Source organism: Anarhichas minor, unplaced genomic scaffold (genome assembly GCF_050575085.1).
Source record: "Anarhichas minor isolate MPS153535 unplaced genomic scaffold, ASM5057508v1 ptg000004l, whole genome shotgun sequence".
Classification (NCBI taxonomy): Eukaryota; Metazoa; Chordata; class Actinopteri; order Perciformes; family Anarhichadidae; genus Anarhichas; species Anarhichas minor.
In genome coordinates, this window is record NW_027466450.1 from 9,835,063 (window position 1) to 9,857,125 (window position 22,063).

The 22,063-nt window shown below is 41.1% G+C and overlaps 1 protein-coding gene across 1 annotated transcript in view; it reads left to right on the top strand.

Annotated features, from left to right (window-relative positions):
- The window catches only part of erbb4b (erb-b2 receptor tyrosine kinase 4b), a 259,023-nt gene that overhangs the window by 163,203 nt on the left and 73,757 nt on the right, over positions 1 to 22,063 (top strand). The window contains exons 4-7 of the mRNA XM_076108782.1: positions 7,299 to 7,430; positions 10,825 to 10,890; positions 17,299 to 17,417; positions 19,921 to 20,062. Coding sequence (XP_075964897.1) covers positions 7,299 to 7,430; positions 10,825 to 10,890; positions 17,299 to 17,417; positions 19,921 to 20,062 — 459 coding nt within the window. The remainder of the gene's footprint in view (positions 1 to 7,298; positions 7,431 to 10,824; positions 10,891 to 17,298; positions 17,418 to 19,920; positions 20,063 to 22,063) is intronic.

Genomic DNA, 22,063 nt, shown 5'->3' on the forward strand with positions numbered 1-22,063 from the left:
CAGGAAAAAATAGAGCTTCAAGATTCAATGAAATAAGGCCATGGTGGGCTAGAGTTTTTGAATTGAATGGTTTTTGCATTTAGATGGATGAGGTTGTTCATTACCCCGAAAATGTGAACGTCACGTGACGCTGCGTGCTGCCGTGGGCAATCAGCCATGAATGTCAGTCACCATGTTAAAATTAAATGTGCATCCAATGTGTGGACCCGTGTGTCTCCATATGCATATGCAGCGACATAGGCAGACACATACTGTGGATTCTGAACTTTAGAACTCATATACTCAAAGAAATCACTCATCTCATGGCTGTGTTCTTCTCTGTTCAATCTTTTATATCTTCCTCTATCTTTCATTCCAGTTTTATTTCAATCCCCTAGCATGGTGCCATGCAATTGTTTTGGTCTTACCATGCTTCGCTCTCTGTAAACCTTCGCCAGATCTCTTCTACCAACACATCAATGCGAGACACACATTGTACACACACACACACACACAGCCCACGCTGCAGCTCTTGACCGCAGTGTGTTCAGAAACAGTCTAATCCCGATGCTGCCATCTCTCTGGTGAACCTCTCGTGAAGCGCTTTTATGTAGTCAAATGAATGCAGTTGTTCTTTTCAGGTCAATAGTTAAACACATAAAAGTGCAATTACATTTGAATGGGTTCCACTATTTCGCTTGGGGACTGCGTTAACAGTGTTACAATTGCATGCCGTTTGTGTGGGAGGTGCTCCATCCGATGACCTTCAAGGAGACATGAAGTTTGTGATTCATGCTGCTAGACATTTCACTCTATAGATCTTGTAGTAAGGACTTCATTGGTATATATGGCACTGAATAGGGGCGACTGTGGCTAAGTGGGGAGCAGGGCCGTCCTTCAATCAGAGGATCGGCGGTTCGATCCCCGGCTCAATATATAAGTTTGCATTAGTCTCTCTGTGTTGCTCAGGAAGAGAAATGTTCCAATTTGATGACATGGCCAACATGAGCCTTGTCATTTACTTTCAGTCAAAGATGACGCGACGGTTTCTTGCCTGATGGCTTAAGAGATGATTTGACTCTTGATGACACCACCAAGGGGTGACATCTATAGATTGATCGGACCTTCCACCAATTTTAAGCATTACATTCAATTTACTTTCTACACGGAGTACTGGTACTCAGCCTAAGAAAGCAGTTGTTTAATGTCTTCAGTAGCTCTGGAGGTGCTTCCCAAAGAGCTTGACTCATACTAATGATTACAAGTCAGTATAGCCCGTCCTCCACTTCTTCAATTATGACTACTCTTTTTTTTTTCTAAATATGTCTTGTTTGAGAGCCTCCACTTAATAGAAGTTCAATATAAATCTTCTGGACTAGTGGCCCCCAGGACTGACCCTTGTGGAACATCACACATTTTGTTTCGAGAGATGATCATTTACAGTATTTTGACAAAGAACTGTCTGTCATAAAGATGAGAGAAAACAAAAAACAAACGAACATATCCATGCATACAAATGATTGCATGCTCATGCATATACTATTTCCTTCTTTTTATCTTCATCTTTTTTCACCACTTACATGCAAATACACCCAAATACAAACATTCTTTACATCTGGAATCTGCAAGCATTTACTTGGCAACAGTGGGGACTGGAGGGCAAGGATGGAACTGTGCAGCAGCAGCAGCAGCAGATGATGGATGGGAGGGGAGATCACCTATTTGTTGAGCAAAGGCAGAGATTTGCTGTCCTGACACCTCCTGTCGGCAACGGAGCAACTCAGAGCACAGTGATTGACGCAGTGCTATGTGGCAACAAGGGGATCGCTCGAAGACAAAGAAAATGTCTTCTCCTAAAGCTTATTGTTGCTTTATTTACCAATTCAGCTTTAAGTTTGTGTTTTTTCAGGAGGAGTGCTCAAGATGATGTGTCCTCTGGAGTGGGTTCATCAAATAGTTCTATTCACTCATTCATGCATCATCTATTCAACCTTTGCAACCATATTGTAGACACTCTTTACATTTTCTTTCTTTCTCATTATTTTTTCAGTAGCCATCATCTATCATGACAGCTGAACGGATACACTGATGGATGATGGCAGATAAAATAGATGTCCTTCATTCTCCCATCATAACATCCATCACTCCAAGTAATTTATTCTTCATCCGTCCAATCAGCATGTACAGTCTTTATTTACCCAATTGCTTGCTCACTTATCTTACATTTATTTCTTTATTGTTGACTGTGTGTCCTCATTTAACTTCCCTATAGAACTACTATCTAAATTTCTTCTTCTTATACTGGATCTGTAGGTGGGAAGGGCTCCGCTATGGACCAGCAACATGAGTATTGTCCAGTTCCCAGTACATAGTTATTTTATGGTTTGCCCCCCCCCCCCCCCCCACTCATTTTCACGAATGTCATAGGGATTCAAATTAGTGACCTATACTGGTAATGCAATCGGTTCTCAAGACACGTATGGTAATGAGGGCCTCATTATTGCCAACACTCAGCCAAACGTGTTTGTGAATATGTTTTTAGCATGCTTCTTTCTGTGTGTTGACTGTACATGTGCGCTCATTTTGGTATGACTCCTAGTTTGAGTGCATCATAGCAACAACTTAAGCCTCCCACTGCTGCTGGGGTGTACAGCAGGATCTGCGCCCCAGCATTTAGCCTCTTTGACCCAGAATGCATCATCATCTTCCCACTGAGTTTTTCCCCTCTGTTGCACTGAGCTAATAGCAGCGCTCAGCCGACACCAAGCTCTCGGACTCAATGAGACACTACGGTGGAGACCCAGTGTAAAATCCCCAGTCCGGTTGCTGGAGGAGAGGAGAAACGCCCCTGTCTCTCTGATTGAATACCTGTGTATCTACTGTAATTGCCCGACTGTTTGAGTGTCTTTCTTTATCTCTTGCTAACTCTCTATCTAACTCTTCAAGTCGGCTGGTTTTTCTTCACGTCTATGTGTATATACCTCCCTCAGAGGGACTGAAGTTTAGCTATCGAGTGAATGTGTTTTCTTGTATGTATTGATGGTAGCAGTTCAGAACATGGATCTTCTTCAGTATACAAAAGAATGAACACTAGTGAGGATATCCGATAATGCAGTCCTCCAACACCGGAGCAAGTCAACCATTCATTATAGTACTTCTGTTTTCCTACATATTTCTTCATTAAACAACCCACACAGCACTTATTAATTCACTCTCACAAACTCATTAATATGGATTTCTTCCTGATCATTGGTTTGCCATTTGCCTCCCAGTCTTAATCAAACTCGTCCCCGCACTGCAATAAGAAAGTAAAAAAAAATTACAACAAGCGATTACCATCAAAATAATTGCCTGCATACATTTGTTCCGCCTCCTTGAATTTCATATTGTTTTCCTCCAACGGTCATGTGGCCTGATACTGAAGATTGCTGGGCCTTTTTGAAGCCATGCACTCATTCAGTGGCTCTGTGGATGAAGTGGAAGGGTAGGGGGTAGTTTGGAGACACGAGCTGTAGCTACGTGAACAAACCAATTAAGCCATTTTCTCTACCCACTGAACAATCAACAACAGGAGTTAACCATTGATCTCCCCCTGGTCACCTACTGCACACCCAGCAGATGTGCTAGCCAAGCATTTACTGGTAATGAAAAAGCAAAGCGTGCATAAATTTTGCACAATTTTGTAGGTATTATGTAAGATGTTCGTTAATTGTTAATATATTGATGATGGACGATGTGGGAAATACTTAAACTGTCCTCGGCAAAGCGCCAGCAAGCAGCCAATTAAACTGTTGTCCAGCTTCTTGATCTTGGTCATCTTGGTGTGTTGTGCAGTACATGTCCAAATGCACCATGTGTGCGAGAATCATTACAAGATGGTGGAGCCCTCTGGATGGTGCCGAGGGTCACTTGTGAAAGTGTTTAGCAGAGAGTGTTTTATTTTTCGGTCTGTTTATACAATGTGTTGGAGAGTGTGAATGCTGCTCAGGTCCAGCTGAAATTAGTGAAAACACCTTGACTCACTTGTTTACCACACACAAGAATCCTGGCAATGGTTTGTGGCTAAATTGTTGCTTAAATTCAACTATTTTGTTTACATTTCCAGATTAGATCATTGAAAAACAGTGGTTATTATCTTTGTGGCATGAGGATGAGTATGGCTCAAGTTTACGGACATGAGGACACATTTCCTTCACCGATGATGACGGACAGCATATCCAAAGGTCCGCTTTTACCTTTAAATATTCAAGATGAAATACAGTAGAGTAGAATCTATGCTGCATATCCATCATTATCATGTGCTTCTTCGTCAAGTCACTGTACTTGTTTGCTAATGTCCTTATGTCTAAGTCTTTTGCAGAAGAGCAAGCCTTGCCTCTTGTTTGAGTGCATAAGCGACACAATGATCAACTGTAAGGACTTGGCAATGGTTTTGTTGTTGTTCTGTGAAACTCAGAAAATCATAGACAAGCACAACAATAGATTGAATTATGACTCAAATGGGACATTCCTGCATCCATTCGTGATGAATTTATGTAATTTTACCAAAATGGCATACATTTCAAAGCCTATTGGAACCTATGTGAACCGAGAATATATCTTGGACGTGTTTACATCTAGATTTGACTTATTTCGGTTCCAATGTCACCACCCAGTATGAAGTTGAATGCCCATGTAATATCTTGCGTGAACAGGGTTGAGATGCCCTGCTGTCGTTTTTGTCGTAAAATAACTACTTTGCTTTGTCTGTTGGTTTGTCCATTGCCCTACTTTCCCAGCAGCATCTTATTGTGCAAACAATTTGAATTTGAGACGAGGCCTCCTCCTACCCAAATGATATCCCTCCTGTGGTGAGAGGCAGGATTAATTCATCTCCATAACTCCCACCGCACATGCAGAAAGAGAGCTGAGGTTGGGGGGTGGGGCTTTTGTAGGTAATACCACCACCACCTATTATCCAAGGAGCATCATTTAATCGGGCTTTTGTGGGATGATATTGTATTTGGCTGTTTCAGTGTGGTGCTTGCAGGGCGCCTCATGTATGATTGTGTGTCTCATCTGTTTCAGCCCTGTGTCAGTAATCTGTTTGTAAGGAGATAGAGAGCACACAAGCTCTGTAAATAATGCAAATCTGCTACTGGGCTTCACTTTGTCTTTCTTTCCCGCCATCCGTCTCTCTGTGGCTTTCTTCCATATTTATTTGTCTCTCTATCTTTCTTTTTCCCACTCTTTCTCACATAAAAGTCAGGATTAAGCATTTTCTGAACTCCTCCACAACAATGATCGGAACCACCCTGCAACAGACGGTGTGTGTGTGTGTGTGTGTGTGTGTGTGTGTGTGTGTGTGTGTGTGTGGGTGTGACGACATGAATCAATCCTTTGACAATCATTGGATGACAATCACTGGAAGGATGATACATATTTTGATGGAGTGATGACCAAAGTCCTTGATGAATTATAAAATAGGGACTGCTGTCCCCTACAGCCCCAGTTTAAAACCCCAGATGGATTTTGCATTGTGATGGCAGCGAGACTTAATTGACCCTGTCTTCTAACAGCATGGGAATAGGAGGATGAGGAAAACAACAAAATCAGAGGTTGTAATATGACACTGCTTTGTCCTGGCTGCTTCAGTACAACAACCATCGTCAGATGTGTGTGTCTCAACATCAGTTCCTTCCCCTGAAACCCAGCCCTGCATTTGCCCTCAGTTGAAAAGAAAAGGATAAAGTGCCTTTCCAATCTAGTGATTAGATTTTGATTTCAACACGCCATGTCAGTCTACGGCTGTGCCATATGACCAAAATTTCATATCACGATATAAGTCATTTCATATCCAGATAATGACACATATCACAATATAGGTAGCTTCATATTCAGATAACAATACATAACACAATATAGCATATTTGCACTTATATTTTATTAATTTTCTTCCTATATTTAGAGGAAATTTTCAATTCCTTGGAACAAAATAGACAACAGTAATGTAATGTCTTGCAGACGCCACTTGCAGTAGTTTCACACTTCGCGCGGTGTAAATAAAAAATCATGACTTTAGAAAATGATTTGCAAAGTCAGGGGGTGTATTCTTGATTTTACGCTTTTATACTGTCTTTTAAATGCTCAGAAACTCAATGGCAGACATATTTTGCCATGTCTGGCTATTACAATAAAAACTAAATTGTTAACATACATTGTTCCTCCTGTCAGCAATTGAAAATGCAGTTTGGTATAATAAAAGTAACAGTGATAATAAGGTTTGTAATAACATTGTTTTAGACACGCACTAATGAATGATGAAGTTGGTGGCCAAAACACAAAGTGTCTCTCGTCATTCAGCTGAAGTACATGGATGTTGTTAGTGGCAATATCCGTGGTGACACAGACCTCACGCAGTCTCCATGACTCAAGAGCTTCCCTGAGATCACTTGCTAATATTTCTCCTGTGTGGTCATCTGAGTAATAGCCTGCCTGTAAACACCAACTGCAGAGTGTCCAGTCTAAGATGAAATGTATTGTCAGACTCACAAAGGGATGTGTCGTTCAGCTCGACCACATGTTTGCTGTTGTAGCGTACGATACCTTGTGAATTTCCTCCTCTAGTGTTTTCGACTTAACATTTTGTACCTTGTGTCAAATGCACTATGCCCCGAAACCCCCATTAATCGTGTAAATGTGGTCCATGTCATTGCAGATGAAAGATGCGAAAGCAGCCGCTATGTTCTTTCCTCTTTGTGATTCTTTGTCATATGGTGTTTCTTGCGTAAGTTGTAAAAGAGGTTAGTGCGGTTTGAGTCTGTTGAAATTTGGAAAGTACCTCGTTAATGTGACAGAAGTAGCTCCTCTTTTAGGTCTGAGCTCCTGTTTTTTTTTTTTTTTTTGCTGGTTGGAGTCCTTATCCTGTTCAGAATTGCCCTGCTCTGTGTCCCATACACTCTCCTTCATTTTCTTCTGTGTTGCTGCCTTCATGCAAATGTTCAGCCTGCAGGCTGCATCCGCTCCGTGCCCGAAAACACAAAGTATCAACCAAATGATGTAAAATACGAGTGTGATTTGTAACGCAACGAAATAAAGGGCATCATTTGAAACAAAATACATTTTTCTATCACCACTCGATATACGCCGTTGTATCCCTTATGTCAGTTGTAAGTTATAAAATTAAGAGGGAAAAAAAAAAAATTGGCAATTAAAAATCACATCAGGAGATTGGTAACAGGGCTGCTGAATTAGTTGCATCCTCCAGGCAGAAACAATTAAGTAGCAAGGAAGCCCTGTGTGTATCTGTATTGACTGTGTGATCTCTCTCTTCTCCACAGAGATCCTAAGTGGAGGTGTGTATGTTGACCAGAACAAGTTCCTGTGTCATGCGGACACAATCCATTGGCTGGACATTGTCAAAAACCCCCGGATGCATCCTGTGGTGGTACCCACCAACAGCAGTGTCACATGTAAGTAGCCCAACAAACACAAGTGTAGAAGACATTAAGACTTGATTTGACTTCAACCTTTATTTAAAGGAAAGTTTTATTGAGAGCATTTTTGTTGCCCCTCACTCAGATGTTTATACTCATTCACATCTGGCAACGTTGATGCTTAGAATAGCACTTAGCATTACACTTCTATATTGAATAATCATGATGTATTAGAATTGATGCAGCACAACAAGAGATATTGCCTTTTCTACTCCACACTTTCTTATTACGCCATTACCCGCAATGCAACTTGACCACCGACAGTGGAGCGAGATGAGCAGCAGTCTAAAAAGGACTGTGATACTCACTTCTTTATACATACCACCAGAATTTTTGGCATTGTCAAACTTGTAGTTTTCAGCCTCAACCAGCTCTGCCTTAAGCAAATGTCACTTTATCAGATTGTGCGCAGCTCCCTCTGAAGCCACAGAAGACTTTAAACAACTTGTTTGTCAGATTTTCAGTAGCACTCCCCAAGACCTGTAAACAGACTTTGATGTGTAAAATCTGTCCAGTCTGCCTTGCTCAATAGCACTTCAGCAGTTAATGAGAAGGTGACGATTGTTGCTCTTTCCCTTTCTCCCACAGACTAACTCTGCACCCACTGCATTGCTTTCCCAAAGATTTTGACATTTTCCAATCACTTTTACATTCCTCACTGCCAGTAAATTCAGCTCTAATTCTTTTGTCTCTTCAAATAGTGACAGTTTTGCACCTTTTCATTTCTCTCACATGCTATTTCATGTATTTCTTAGGTGTTGATGCAGTGTAACTTGCTGATAAAGGAGAGCCCATCACTACATATGTGATGACTCATTAGCAGTAAACAATCTTGATCAAAAGTATAGTCAACTCTACCTGAAGGTTCCTGAACTCAAACCTACAGGACTCTGAGCAGACTCAAATATAGGCTTTAAAAATTGTAGTTAGGTTTTTACACGCCTTTTATAAGGCAGCATGGGCTGGTAAGTTGTGACAAGGGAAATGGTCCAAAGGAGACCCTCTTAACCTTCTCCATTGACAATAAGTAACAAGTGTGAGCAGCAAAACATTGTCATTACCAAACCACCCCTTGACCCAATTCTGTCACTCCATTCTGTACCAGAACAAAGCACAGTGATTGCTCACTCACATCACTTTAATGGCCCACTGTAGTCAGCAGGAAGACATGTTAATAAATGCTTAGGATTATGAAGAGATTTGTTTGGATAAAATGAACATACTTAATCTGTCAAGGGGGGGGGGGGGGGGGGGGGGTGTGACGGTTGAGGTGGCTGTCAGTGAAGTAAACATGCAAGGTACCTCTTCTGACCCATTCCGTGACTTAACCTCTTAACACACACACACTGCTTTTGTTATTCATTTAATGCTCAAGCTGTTTGACACTTTAATCTGTTGTTGTTGTTTTTTCTTCTTTTCTTTAAGCTGTCTCGTTTCTCTGCAAATACATAATTACACGATAATAAAATGCATTATCATTATGGAAGAAAATAAAAAAGGACAGTCTCTGCATATGCCCTTGGATTTCCTCTCACAGCACTGGCTGGAGGCTTCAAATGCAGATTAACAGCTCCAAGCATTGATATTCTGCTCTATCACCCTCCTCCCTGCAGCCCTGTTAGACCTAGCTCGACCCTTACACCCGTGCAAGTCTTCTACTCCGCCAAAAGATCAAGGGTCTCCAAACCTGTAATCCACAATTGAGAAAATAATCTTCTTTGGGGAGACGCAGGATTTACGTCGTTATTACTTGTGACTTATTTGTGCCACTTGTTGTTGTGTTCATTGTTTCTCTTCCTAAAAACAGGACAGGTTTTCGAATCCATGCCCCGTTGATTCAGTTGAAAACCTGGCATCTGTCTTTCGCTCCTCACCAGCCCTGGGAACGGCAGCGTTCTTGACATTTCAAATTTAGGGGCTGTTTTAAGAAAGCTGTAAAAGATTATGGTGCAGTAAGAGAGCTGGACAGGTTTATTCTAGGTCACTGATAATTTATAAGATGAGATAGTGAAGACCTTGAACATTCAATGAAAACTCTTTGTCTTGACTTCGCAGGGCGAACAGAGATTTACCTAGGTGCATCTGAGGTTTTTGCATACTTGGCGCTGTCAGACAACCACTTATGGCTGGCTGACATTTGTATTATGATCCTGTTTGTGTGCTGCTTTTCATACAGTCAAGGCTGTCAACCTCTCTTTCGCCAGCATTCTCAAAAGTGCTAGTTTGAGGGGAACAGACTGTAGAAGCAGAGAAAAGCAGAGGGGCAGACTGGAAAAAGACAAAGAGCGACAGGCATAGACATTAAGCGAAAGAGAGCCACAGAGGAGCGATGCATCAGCGAGGTGTGGATTGAGGATGAAAGAGATGAAATGTGCAGTGAAGAGGGGCACAGACGAGGAAGAAGAGAAGGGAAGAAGATGGAGAGGCTTGTGGTGGGGAACAGAGTATCGATGCTAATAGCTCTCATCTGGAGAGGCTGATGGACAGAGGACAGCACTTCTGCACTTATCCAGGCTCACTTCCCCCGCAGTCAATTACTAGACAGTCAATTAAGTCCTCCAAAAAAAACAGAAGGGTTCTGAGGGTATGATGCTGCTTTCTGCTGGTGCTTTCTGCTGGTGCTTTCTGCTGGTGCTTTCTGCTGGTGCTTTCTGCTGGTGCTTTCTGCTGCTTTACTGCTTTTATCTCAACCTAGTGGGTGCTGGTTTCATGCTGGGCTGATTTAGAGTGGAGCCACATATTTACTTATTTTCCCAAAACAACCCGTGCCAAGGTTATTTAAGTTTATTATGACTGGAACAGCACGTACCAATCAGAGAGGATGTGTTGTTACTAAAAGATGGTTTCATCAACTTTGTTGAATCATAATAAGAATACCTCTTAAATATCAAATGAAGTGAAAGCAATCAGTTTGTAATTACAAGGGTAGAAACTGTCATTGGAATAGAAATAAATAATAAACATACCATTATCATACAGTATAATTAACCACAAAGCATACTGTAATTTATTCAAGCACCTACATTTCTTACAGATTGTGTTTATTATGACAGAGTCCAATTATAATGATAATCAATCACTCAAAAGGTGCTTGAAATGTACTTATAATGAAGCACACACACACACACACACACACAAACACATTCCGTGCACTTAAAGAGAAGCCGAAGGAATCCCTACATCCTCGCTTTGGATCAATTTGGGCTTCAGTGGAGTGCATGATGGCAGACATACTCAGCTAACCTCCTCTAACCCATTTTAAAGTTCAGCTGATATCGATTTTGAAGGCTGATACTGATCATATTTTGTGAATAAATAACTGTTTGCAAATGTAAAATGCCAATGATTTTTTTCTCCTTGAACTGTGCAGGTCAAAAGTGCAATCGTTCCTGTAATGGTCGTTGCTGGGGACCCAAAGGGGACCAGTGTCAGAGCTGTAAGTACATTACTATTATTAGCTGAAGACACCACTCAGCCTGTTAGTGGCTCTCAATCACATCTAGTATAGTTTTAGAAAGGTCTCCACAGTATTTTATGTTTGTGTGCACATATGATTTATACACACATTTACATGGATTTGAATTTTTTGGATGGTTAGATTTTATTTTGTTTAGTAATTCTCCCCTTTGCCTATGCACTGCTGCCTTGTTCTATCCACACCCATATGTTTTTCAGACTCTAAAAGCAAAACTAAAATTACAAACCCCAACCAGAAGAGTAGCTAATTTCCTGACTATACAATTAGTTTTATCATATCTGAAGCTTACTGTGGCATCTGCCACTCCAAGATAAGATCCAGGTATGATGGTGGTCTTCCCTTTACAATATGATCATTATTATGAATTAATGTTTTCAAATATCAATTGGCTAAAACCCCAATTGAACCTTGAAAAAATCAATATCAACTAAAATGATTTACAGATAAGAAAAGAAAATATTCTTAAATTCTAACTGTAACTGCAGTATCCAAATGAGGAAGAGTCTTATATGCATGGCGTCATAATCCAGCGCAAAATCTGTTCCATTAGCCTCCAGGTTGAAAGCATGGAATGAAGGTATCTGGCTGATTGCCGAGTCATTTTTACATAAAATGGAGCATAACGTTAGTGCCGGCAGAGCACGGAGGTTGCGCTTGTATTGGCCAATTGCCATCAGCTGTTAGCGTTCACCATGATTGGCTCATTCACAGCTGTGTGGCTTGTTACAACACAACAATCATATTCACGCATAACCTTACACTTTTAACTATCGCTCTGATGATCACGCTCATGCCAACTCATTTGCATTAGCAACAACTTGTTGGAAATAATATTGCTTTTACTTTCCTAATTGAAGGTCTTGTGTGTCTTAGGGCAAAGGAAAAGATGCAATTCTTAGCATTTTGTGGATGTCTTTTGAACAACTTCTAATTGTGTATTGACATTTATATTATCTTGGCTGACATTTACAAAGGAGGAACGCTTGAATTTATTTATTTTTTTCTTTTCTCCATTACATCATGAAAATGTATTTACATCTTTAAAAAATAGCCAATGACATTTTAAGTAATGCAATCCTCTTTAAAGCCTGTTTCAGTGTGTTAAAGTATTGCTGACATAAATGAACGTATTTAGTCCCAGTTTGTCACTTTACTTATCAAATTCATCGTGAGCGAATGCTAGTTTGTAGGTTCTCAGGCAGGTTTCAGCCTCGTAAATGGGCCAGCTCTGGACAGGTATTCACAAGCCCAGAATGGCTGTGGAAATGCCACCACCTCCAGCACACGCACGCACAAATCAACACCCAACAACATCCCTAGACCCCCAACACATCTTCCACAAACCCTCCTGCTGGGACCTCCCATTTTTCACACTAGCTCATGGCAGCTGGGAGAGAGTGTGAGAATGATCCACTACTGAGTCTATCAGCAGGGAGTGGGCATCCATGTTATTCCCTCTCCTTCAGTCATTTTCTTAAACTCTCAATTCTCTGTCAGTGTCTGTTTCTCAGGTTATACCCACTTTGCTTTCTCTGTCTGTTGTACAGTGTACAACACATACTGTACATGTAGAAGAGCAGGTATAAGAGCTGCAAGCCACAGGCCACCAGCTGACTTAAACCAAGGAATATAAGGAATAAAATGTAATCATTTTACTTCTGCGCCTCCAGGTCCCAACAGGTCCTCTAAACTAAACCACAGAAGAGGTGGCTTATCATTGCCTTATTATTGGGCTCCGGCACCAAATGTTTTCTCAGAAGCCCCAAATCTTTTAGGCTTTTAAAATACCTTCAACGTTGTGTAATTTCCCCTCAGTTTCTCTGGACTGAATCAGAAAATGAATGTAGCAAAAGTTATATTACTGGGAAAACATTGCCCTCTATGTCCTCCATAGCATTGCCATGCGGTGTTGTTCTATGTTACTATTACCACCATGCTATTCCCATAAAAAATCTAATATAATTCGATTTATTAGCAAATTATTCATCATTTCAGAATGATGTGGACAGTTGGAGAATAATTACAAACAAAATGGGATGTAGCCTCAAGAGGATTTTTTATTTTTCCCCAAATGATATACAGATTTGTAGGCATGCTATTATCAAATGGCTTTATAATAGAATAGAAATAATTCATGAAGCAGCCGTAAATGCAAGAAAACATTTGTATTGTTACTTACTACCTTTCAGGGAGGTCAATATGCTGTCCCATGTACTATTGAGAAACATAAACGTTAAGTCAGGAAGGGCATCCAGTGTAAAGCCTATGCCAAATTAAATATGCGGATCATAAAATCTAATTTTGATACCGGATCGGTCGAGGCACGGGGTACCAACTAGATGGAAATATGGTCCTCTGTGGTGAACCCTAACAGGATCAGCTGAAAGAAGAGGAGGAAGAAGAAGAATATAAACTGCATGAATGCACTTTAGTAAATGTATTACTGCTGCTACTACTACTACTATATGTACTTGTTTCTAAATAAATTGTTGGCATATCCCGTAGTATCAATCAGCACCGTGGAGAAGATAACACATCAAGCTTTGACATCGAGCACACAGAGCACTGAAGGATCCGTTGCACACTGATAATTCAAGTTTTTGTGTTTGATAAGGGAACTAACCAGCAGCATAACCTGCTGAAAACAGGGCATTCTATAAGCGGACAATATGAAAGACTGTGAAGCCATCGCCCTTCTTTCGCAGATACTAACAATCTGTTCCTACAGATGTCCATTCATCCATTTTTTATCATTGCTCACTCTGTGCCTAACACATCACCTCACCATTCCTATGAAGGCACACACACACACACACACACGCAGGGAAGCTTGATCTTTAACATGACCATGTTTGGCGTCTTTGCAGTGGAACAGAACATACACACGGAAACTTCACAACTCCACATAAGAACAGCATGTACATATTCATGCAGACGAAAGAGCACTCGCGCACATTTTCTTTCGTTTCTCCATTAATCCTCCAGTTTGATTGTGCTATCCTCGCCATCGGTTTCCTCCCCTCTTTCCATCACTCTGTGCACGGACCACTTCATCTATGCCTTCCAACCCTGGCATGTCTCATCTTATTTGTTCTGTGGTCGCGATCTCATTAAGATAATGAGAAATGAACTGTTTGACCAGGACCTGTTAACAACACGTCACAGACCGACCCTCGATAAGCCCTGGCCGTGTCTGTCTGCCTCCTTTATCTCGCCATCTCCATCCTGGATGTCATGATTCATAATGCTGCCTCTCTTTCTACCTCACAACCTTCAATTATATTGCGCTGAAATACATGGAGTGAATAAGTGTGAAAATGTCAAATGAAAGACCACACACAAGATGACATTTCAATGGTATGGTTATGGTATGACGTGTGTATCTCAGACCTCAGTTTAGAGTTTCTAAAAGGATGATCATTTGTCTTCGAAAGGTCACTGACGTTGCCAGCGGGACCTGTTGATTGGCAACTATTTGAGTACTATGTTAACACATTTCCTTACATTTAATTCAATGAAAGATGGACAGTCACCTGAGAAGACAGCTACATTTGCTTCCTATTTTTAACAGATGTAGCTATGTGACTAGTTGACACATCCCCAGTAGATCTAAAACACTGAACGCTGAACGTCTTAATTCTCTGTTTATCACGCACTACAAGCTATCCCTCGCCTTTGCCGCACTGTTTTCACATTGTCATTTGAAAAAATATCGATTGTACCTTCAGAATCTTTAGAAAATACAGTCACCACATACTGTATGAATGGCACCGAAAGAGATAATGACTAAACATTTACAGCAATGATGCATACGTTAAATTAATGTATTTATATTCTACTTAATTTCCTCAAATACAATACAGCAGCCTTGTTTGTAATGTGGCGTAGTTAGAAAAGAATGTAGCTGATAACTGATCACTGATCCAAAAATATATTTTTGTGAAGGGTGGAAAGGCCACAGTTGGTGCAGTGATTACTTTGGGGTATTATGTACTGCAAAGCCAACAAAGTAGATCAGTAAAACTTAAATTCTGGAGAATGCAGAGAGAAACTGCAGAACTCTTTCTTTGTGTTGACCTCAGTTCAGTGCCCGGCACTGAAGACAAGGTCTGAGTAGCACTAGATCTTCTAAACACAGCAAAGCCACACAGGGAGATACAAATAGCATAAAGTGAATCTGCATCTCTTATATTAGCTGAATAGCAATAAAAGGGATATTTGGTCTTCGTGTTTGTTTACCTTTTTTCAAATAGCACCCTAATTAAATCCAAATTGTTTCAGTATCAAATATGAATAATTTTTAAATCTAAAAACAACTTCACTTAAAAAAAAATGCGCTTCTTTGGATCTTGAGCACAACACCTGCCACGACATAGTTGCGCTGCGGTCCGCCAAGTGCGGATGACATGCTGGACTGCAGAGCCCCGAAGCTCCGCCCTGCTGCTGCACAGAGCGCTATGTGCTTTTCTTATTCCAAGTTTATACATATTGGAACGTGTCTCTTTTCCAAATTGCACAAATTCGAAAGAAGCACTCCATGGGGTCCCCAGCAATACACCCACCAAGTGTGAAGTAGAGCGGATCAGCTGGTCCCCGAGATATGTGAAGAACACAAGGCCATGCAGTCAGAAAGAGATTCCTTGCTTTATAATTAGATATGACATCAAGCTGACTGCCAGAAGAACACTTTAACTTTAACCAATGCATTTGATCAGTGTTGTATAGACATTCCCTATCTCATGCTAAAATCAGGTTTTATTGAAAATGAAAATGAAAAGAGGGTTTTAACAATTTTACATCATAAAAAAAGAGACGGTCTGTGACTTAAACAGTACGGAAGTTTGTGTAGATTCTAAGATAATGTTGTCTAGTTATAGAAGTGTAGTTTCCATTGCAAAAATAAAATCCCAAATTCATTTATGAAGCTGTTTTGGAAACCAGATGTGAAAAAGCACATTTTAGCTCATTTAAATGGGAACTGGAAGGCAGTGGTTCCTGTGACTGATGCAGCTGTCTACAACCTGCTCAAATGGAAGCTTCCAGGCATATTTTATGAGATGGATTCCTTTTGTATTTGTCGTCGCCAGCATGTTTTTTTTTTCTTCTCTTAAAGTGTAAGTTTAAAGCCAAATTGATCAACAGTGTTGCGTCTCTCGCCTGGCAAGGTCATTTATTTGACAAAGTGTCTTTTTTAGAAAAGTAGGCCATTTCATTTTAGCCCAAGCACTGTTAATGGAATGCCACTGATGGTACGTAAGGCAAAGAGTGAAGTGTGTGTGTGTGTGTGTGTGTGTGTGTGTGTGTGTGTGTGTGTGTGTGTGTGTGTGTGTGTGTTTGCAGGCTGTCTGTGCCTTGTATCAATCACTGTGATAATATCTCGTCACCACAGTGCCCAAAGGGAAACACAGCACACGTAAAATAAATGATGTGCATCCACACACATACATGCACATTAACACTCCAGCATTGTACGCTAACATTGCTACTTTTCCCACAAATGAGTACTATTTCAATCTGAGTTATAATATCTGTAACTAATTCACTTTTACTTCTATTACCAAATCTGAAGGAAGCTAGTTTATGCAAAAAAATACATTCTGATTTGATCAGCGCATGTTGTTTTTCCTCAGAAAAAAAAAAATGGATCTAGAATTGTCAGGCAGGATGTAATATGATGGAAGTATATGCTTAAAAGTTCTGTCATAAATTACCTTACTTTGTTCGATTTATGCAACAAAACTTCTTGGTTAGATTTAGGAAAAGATTGTAAAATAGTTAGGTTTAAGCAACAAAACTACTTAGTTTCCCCTATGGTATGATAAAGTGCCCTCAGGGGTGCCCCTGCAGTGGAGAAAACGTGATGCAGTGCCCTCCAGGTCACCCCGCCAGTGGAAAAGTGCCTTGTAAGTATAGGCTCCCCTACATGCTAGAAGGATTTCTATGCGCCAGTGCCCCACCTCATGCAGCCGGTGTCCTTTATATTTTGTCAGCTTGACAGCCTGAGTCGTGAGAGGACGATACACTGAGTCAGATAGGAATCACTATGTCTTTGTCATATCCAGCTGGAGACCCTCAGAGGAGCTGCAGGGAGACGAACACTTGATTAAAGATAGCTAGTAGGTGGCAGTGACACTGGCTTCAGTTGAACTTGCCCGCACACTGGAACGCACACATGCATACGTTTTAACAGACGGTTGCAATGCAAATATTAGACATCCAGTGTATCCAGTATCTAGACGTAGAAGAATATGATTGATTAGATACATTAATAACATTAATTTAAAGTTGGCACTAACCATGTGAACTGGTTGACTTGTTATATGATACGTCTTTTCTCTTCTTTTCTCTATATCTGTCAATCCACAGTAACTAAGACGGTATGTGCTGAGCAGTGTGACGGCCGTTGCTTTGGTCCCTATGTTAGTGACTGCTGCCATCGTGAGTGTGCAGGTGGCTGCTATGGACCGAAGGACACAGACTGCTTTGTAAGTGAACACACACTCACACACACACACACAAATTACAAATCGAGTTGTTTACATGGTAATATAATACCCCCTGCCCCCAAATTCTGACCATTCATTTCTTGTTTTTCACAAACCTCACACACGTTGCTCGCGACTTTGAACTTACTTTGATTCAAGGATATCATCAAAAGGTTTTATTCCTTCCAGACATTTTTTTTTGTGTTAAAATGCCGCTTGTATGGCAAATATCATTAAATGACATTTCATTCCCAATTGTCCCTGACATGAGAATACAGACTTCACCAGCCTCCTCTCCATTTTGGCTTTCAGGCGGGCGCTTTATCAGTTTTATTTTCAACCCTCTACATGTTAAGCTCGTTTACGTGGTTGTAATTCAGCGCACATCACTTGTAGAACTCCTCAAGTTCTTGCTCTCTTTTTTTGGGCTTCTCGATTCTTCACACTTCATCTTTTATTACCTGCAAGAAGGGAATACTCAGGAAGTCATTTGGACTTTGACTTTACCGATCCCAGCTGATTTTGGGGCGAAGGCAGGGTACACCCTGGACAGGTCCCCAGACTATCGCAGAGCTGACAGATAGAGACAGACAACCATTCACACTTACGGGCAATTTAGAGTCATCAATCAACCTAAGCTCTTCTTTGGACTGAGGGAGGGAGCCGGAGAACTCAGAAAGAGACCACGCTGACACAGGGAGATCATGCAAACTCCACGCAGAAAGGCCGTCAAACCTGGGAATCGAAACCCACGACCCTCTTGCTGTGAGGCGACACCACCGTGCAGCCCTAAGCCTCAATTTTGTATCTGATTTATTGATTTTCTAAAGACATAAGAGCTTATCTCCAGAGCATTATGAACCACACTCGATTAATTGGGTTTATCTTGTCGACTAAATTTACACTGTACAGTAAATTAACTACACATTTTAACACTCTCTTTTTCTCTGTCACTGTGTATTTTTCCCGGACTGACACCGAAAGAATCAGGAATGAATAAATCAAGAAGTCATTTTTGAACTACGCTTCAATTGAGAGAGCAAAGACCCCTGTTGACTTATCAAATTACACAAAATCTATGGCTCAGTACATACCTCAGTTGTTTTGTTTGCACCGTTTTCAGAACATGAGAAGCAAAAAAAGAAAAAGAGAAGATAACATTTTTGGCTCATTGATCATAAGTCTTACTAGAAAAGTGCTCTCAGTAGAGTGTAAATCTTTTCCAGGTGAGCCTGCAACGTCCACTGCTGTTATGAATACTAAACACAACTGCCCCCCCCATCTAGAACGCAAGCCTATCGGACGGGCCTTTCACTTGGGTGTTACACTCAACAGATCTGCTCTCATTTTAACAAATGCAGCTGTCTGCACCGGCTGCTGGTAAACAAGAGACAGGAATTTTTGCGGTATTGAGGAGTATTTTCTGCAGTGTTTATTCATGAGCTAACTGTAACCTACACTGTACATTACAGCCACAAGACAACTTCACTGCTCATCTTTCCCTCTGCTCCGGTCACCAACACCTCTCTGCCCTCAGTGCAGGGGACACATGTAAAGTGGAGGGTCTGGATGTTCTCCTCCAGGGAAATTATTAGCGTCAAACTTCTGCATTTTCTGCATTCTGGTGAATTTGTATGCACTGATTTATAGTGGAAATGTCTTTATTTTTGTAAAGGGAATTCAAAATATAGTGGAATATAATGCAAATATATAATGGAGGGACCACGATGCGTCCCACACACACTGCCTTCCCCAGTCACCTCACCATCACAAATAGCTGTCTTATTGATCTGTGTCAGTTTCAAGCTGTTTCACGACATTTAGATGCAGAGAGACAGCGGGGTTTTCAGGAAATAATGACCGAGGTCCGGACCTCGAGGACGTCATAACTGGCTACAGCCAAGCTGTTCACACCAGAAACCAGATCTCAGCGCTGGTCAACAGGCGATTCTGCTCCTCTGCTCTCTGCTTCTGTGTGTGTGTGTGTGTGTATCTGTTAACTCTGAAGGTAATTGCTCAAATATTGGTATAGGGACAATTCTTGGACATGTCCTTACTGTCTATATGCAAAGGTATCCCCATGTGTTGACAGAAAAGTCAGGCATACTGATGGATTTACCTTGGCCTGCAAATCTGGACAGGATCAATTCATAATCCCTCGCTGAAACAACATTCCAAGCTGAGGCAGTTGATGATCACTTGTGGCTACTATGAGGGCGACTGTGGCTAAGTGGAGAGCAGGGCCGTCCTTCAATCAGAGCATCGGCGGTTCGATCCCCGGCTCCATAGTCGCATGTCGATGTGTCCTTGAGCAAGACACTTAACCCCAAAATTGCTCCCGTAGCTGTGCCTACGGTGTATGAATGTGATAGGATCTGAATTGTAAGGCGCTTTGGATAAAAGCGTCTGCTAAATGACTGTAATCTAATGTACTACCGGGTGTTTAAGAGGAGTGAGGGGTCAACAGTCAAGCGTGTGTGTGTGTGTGTGTGTGTGCTTGCAGGCCTGCACCAACTTCAATGACAGTGGGGCCTGTGTGACCCAGTGCCCCCAGCCCTTTGTCTACAACCCCACCACCTTCCAACTGGAACACAACCCCAGAGCGAAGTACACCTATGGAGCCTTCTGTGTCAAGAAGTGTCCTCGTAAGTCTTACCACCTGGATACACACACACACACACACACACACACACACACACACCTGCTTTACTAGTATACTTGTGATGATGTTATACTGATTCCACAATTTCACCAGTCAAAACCCCTTATTGGCTACCCTAACCTTAAAATTATGCCAATCCTAACCATAGCCTTAAATAGTTTTTTTCCAAGATATGATTATCTTTGCCACTTTGAATTTGTGATCCTAAAACCCAATAAAAGTTAAATCAATTCAGAAAAGACACTGAATCCCACCCATTAATGCTGTCTCTGAGCATTAAGGAAACTTGGTTAGTTGAAACACGAGCATGGTATAGAAAACAACTAAAATGCTGTAAATGCACATGTATCACTGCACATCTGTCAAAATAAGCCATTATATTTGCATAATGCCAGTATAATACTTATCTCTTAGCAAAGATCATAACTGTGCATACACAAAGACACACACACACACACACACACACACACATCATGTGCATTTTCATAGACTGAATTTTATGGACTATACACACGTGCATACAGAGTGCATTGACAGAAGCCAGTACAGTTATGCTCTTTAAATGCTGTATTTGCATTTGATTACTGGCAGATCAGATTTGCCATGAACAAAAACAACTATTAAAAACATGAGACGCTTGAATTATATTTACTTTGTAAGCCTCTTATAACCTTATCATTTTTGCTGGTATGTCATATATACAAAACAACTAATGTAAATGTAGATACAGCTTGTTGTAAGTTTTTTGAAGATGACTGTGTGTGTGTGTGTGCGTGTGTGAGAAATAGAGTGTTCTCTTGTATGCCTATCTTTGTGAGGATCAATTTGAGTTTTAGACCTCTGGAATCAGGACATTGTTGCTGGTCTTCATTTCTACAAAGGACTATTTAAGTTCATCCAAACTCCCCCATGTGTTGCCTGTCTAGATATTCGTTATGATTCACCTGCACGCTCAAGCCTCTTTAAACTATGGCACAAGGCTTGGCCATTGTCACTGAAGAGGCAATGCAAGGCTGCCTCCATTATAGATACAAGGACCCCGGTGCTGAATACTTGCTCCCTGTAGCAAAGCTATTCTGTAGTTTGGGGGTGACACGTGTGTGGTCCATCAGCCTAATATCTAACAATTGCTTATTGCATTGGGCTATGGCTCTTTGAAGAATAACAAGACCACTGGTTTGATCATCATATCTGATCTTACTTCTTTGCGACGTTGTAAGTCTTGGTATTACTCCCTTGTTCTGTGACCACTACCCAGCTAACCATCAACTGCTCACCATGCCCACAGCTAATTGTGGACACCCCACAATGTTTCCAACATCAGTGAAAAGGCCAACCAGTGGGAGGGTAGTGGGACTTTTAACCATTTAAATGTTAAGTGCAAAGAAAGTTACGGCTGCACTAAAAACAGTGTAAGTCATGGTTGTGTGCATATTTCAGGCTTGTTCAAAGGGTAGCACAAAATGTCGTTTGTATTTTCTGTTTCTTTTTTATTGTTTTGTCGTGGTTCATATGTGCGGCCCTGTTGCAAGGAAACAAAGATGGCAGTGTGCATTTCTCCAAAACCACGGATACAATGAATATGAACGTTTTTGTATTCGTCAGAACAAGGGACATCGTACAACAAGTAACAGGCAGAGCAACCGTCGTAGTATGTCGAGCAACCGTTATTGAAAGTTACGTGGTATGAAAGCTAAGTGGCTATGACAGCGAGTAGGTGAAGCAAAAAATTCCAAAAGGGGTCTTTAGAAGAAGGGGGCGGTAGATCGGTCAAACAAACACAGAACTTTCAACCAGAAGACCGCTGTTCATGTCCTGTATGAAACCAGAAGTAAATATTAACTTTACGCTTTGTATGTACTCTTGTTTTACCTAACGTTACGCCTTGTTACTCAATGATTGTCTTATGAAAGACAATCCACAAGGCCTGTTATTGTATATTCACGCTAGTGATGTTACATTTTTTTTACGCTGGTACGTTATT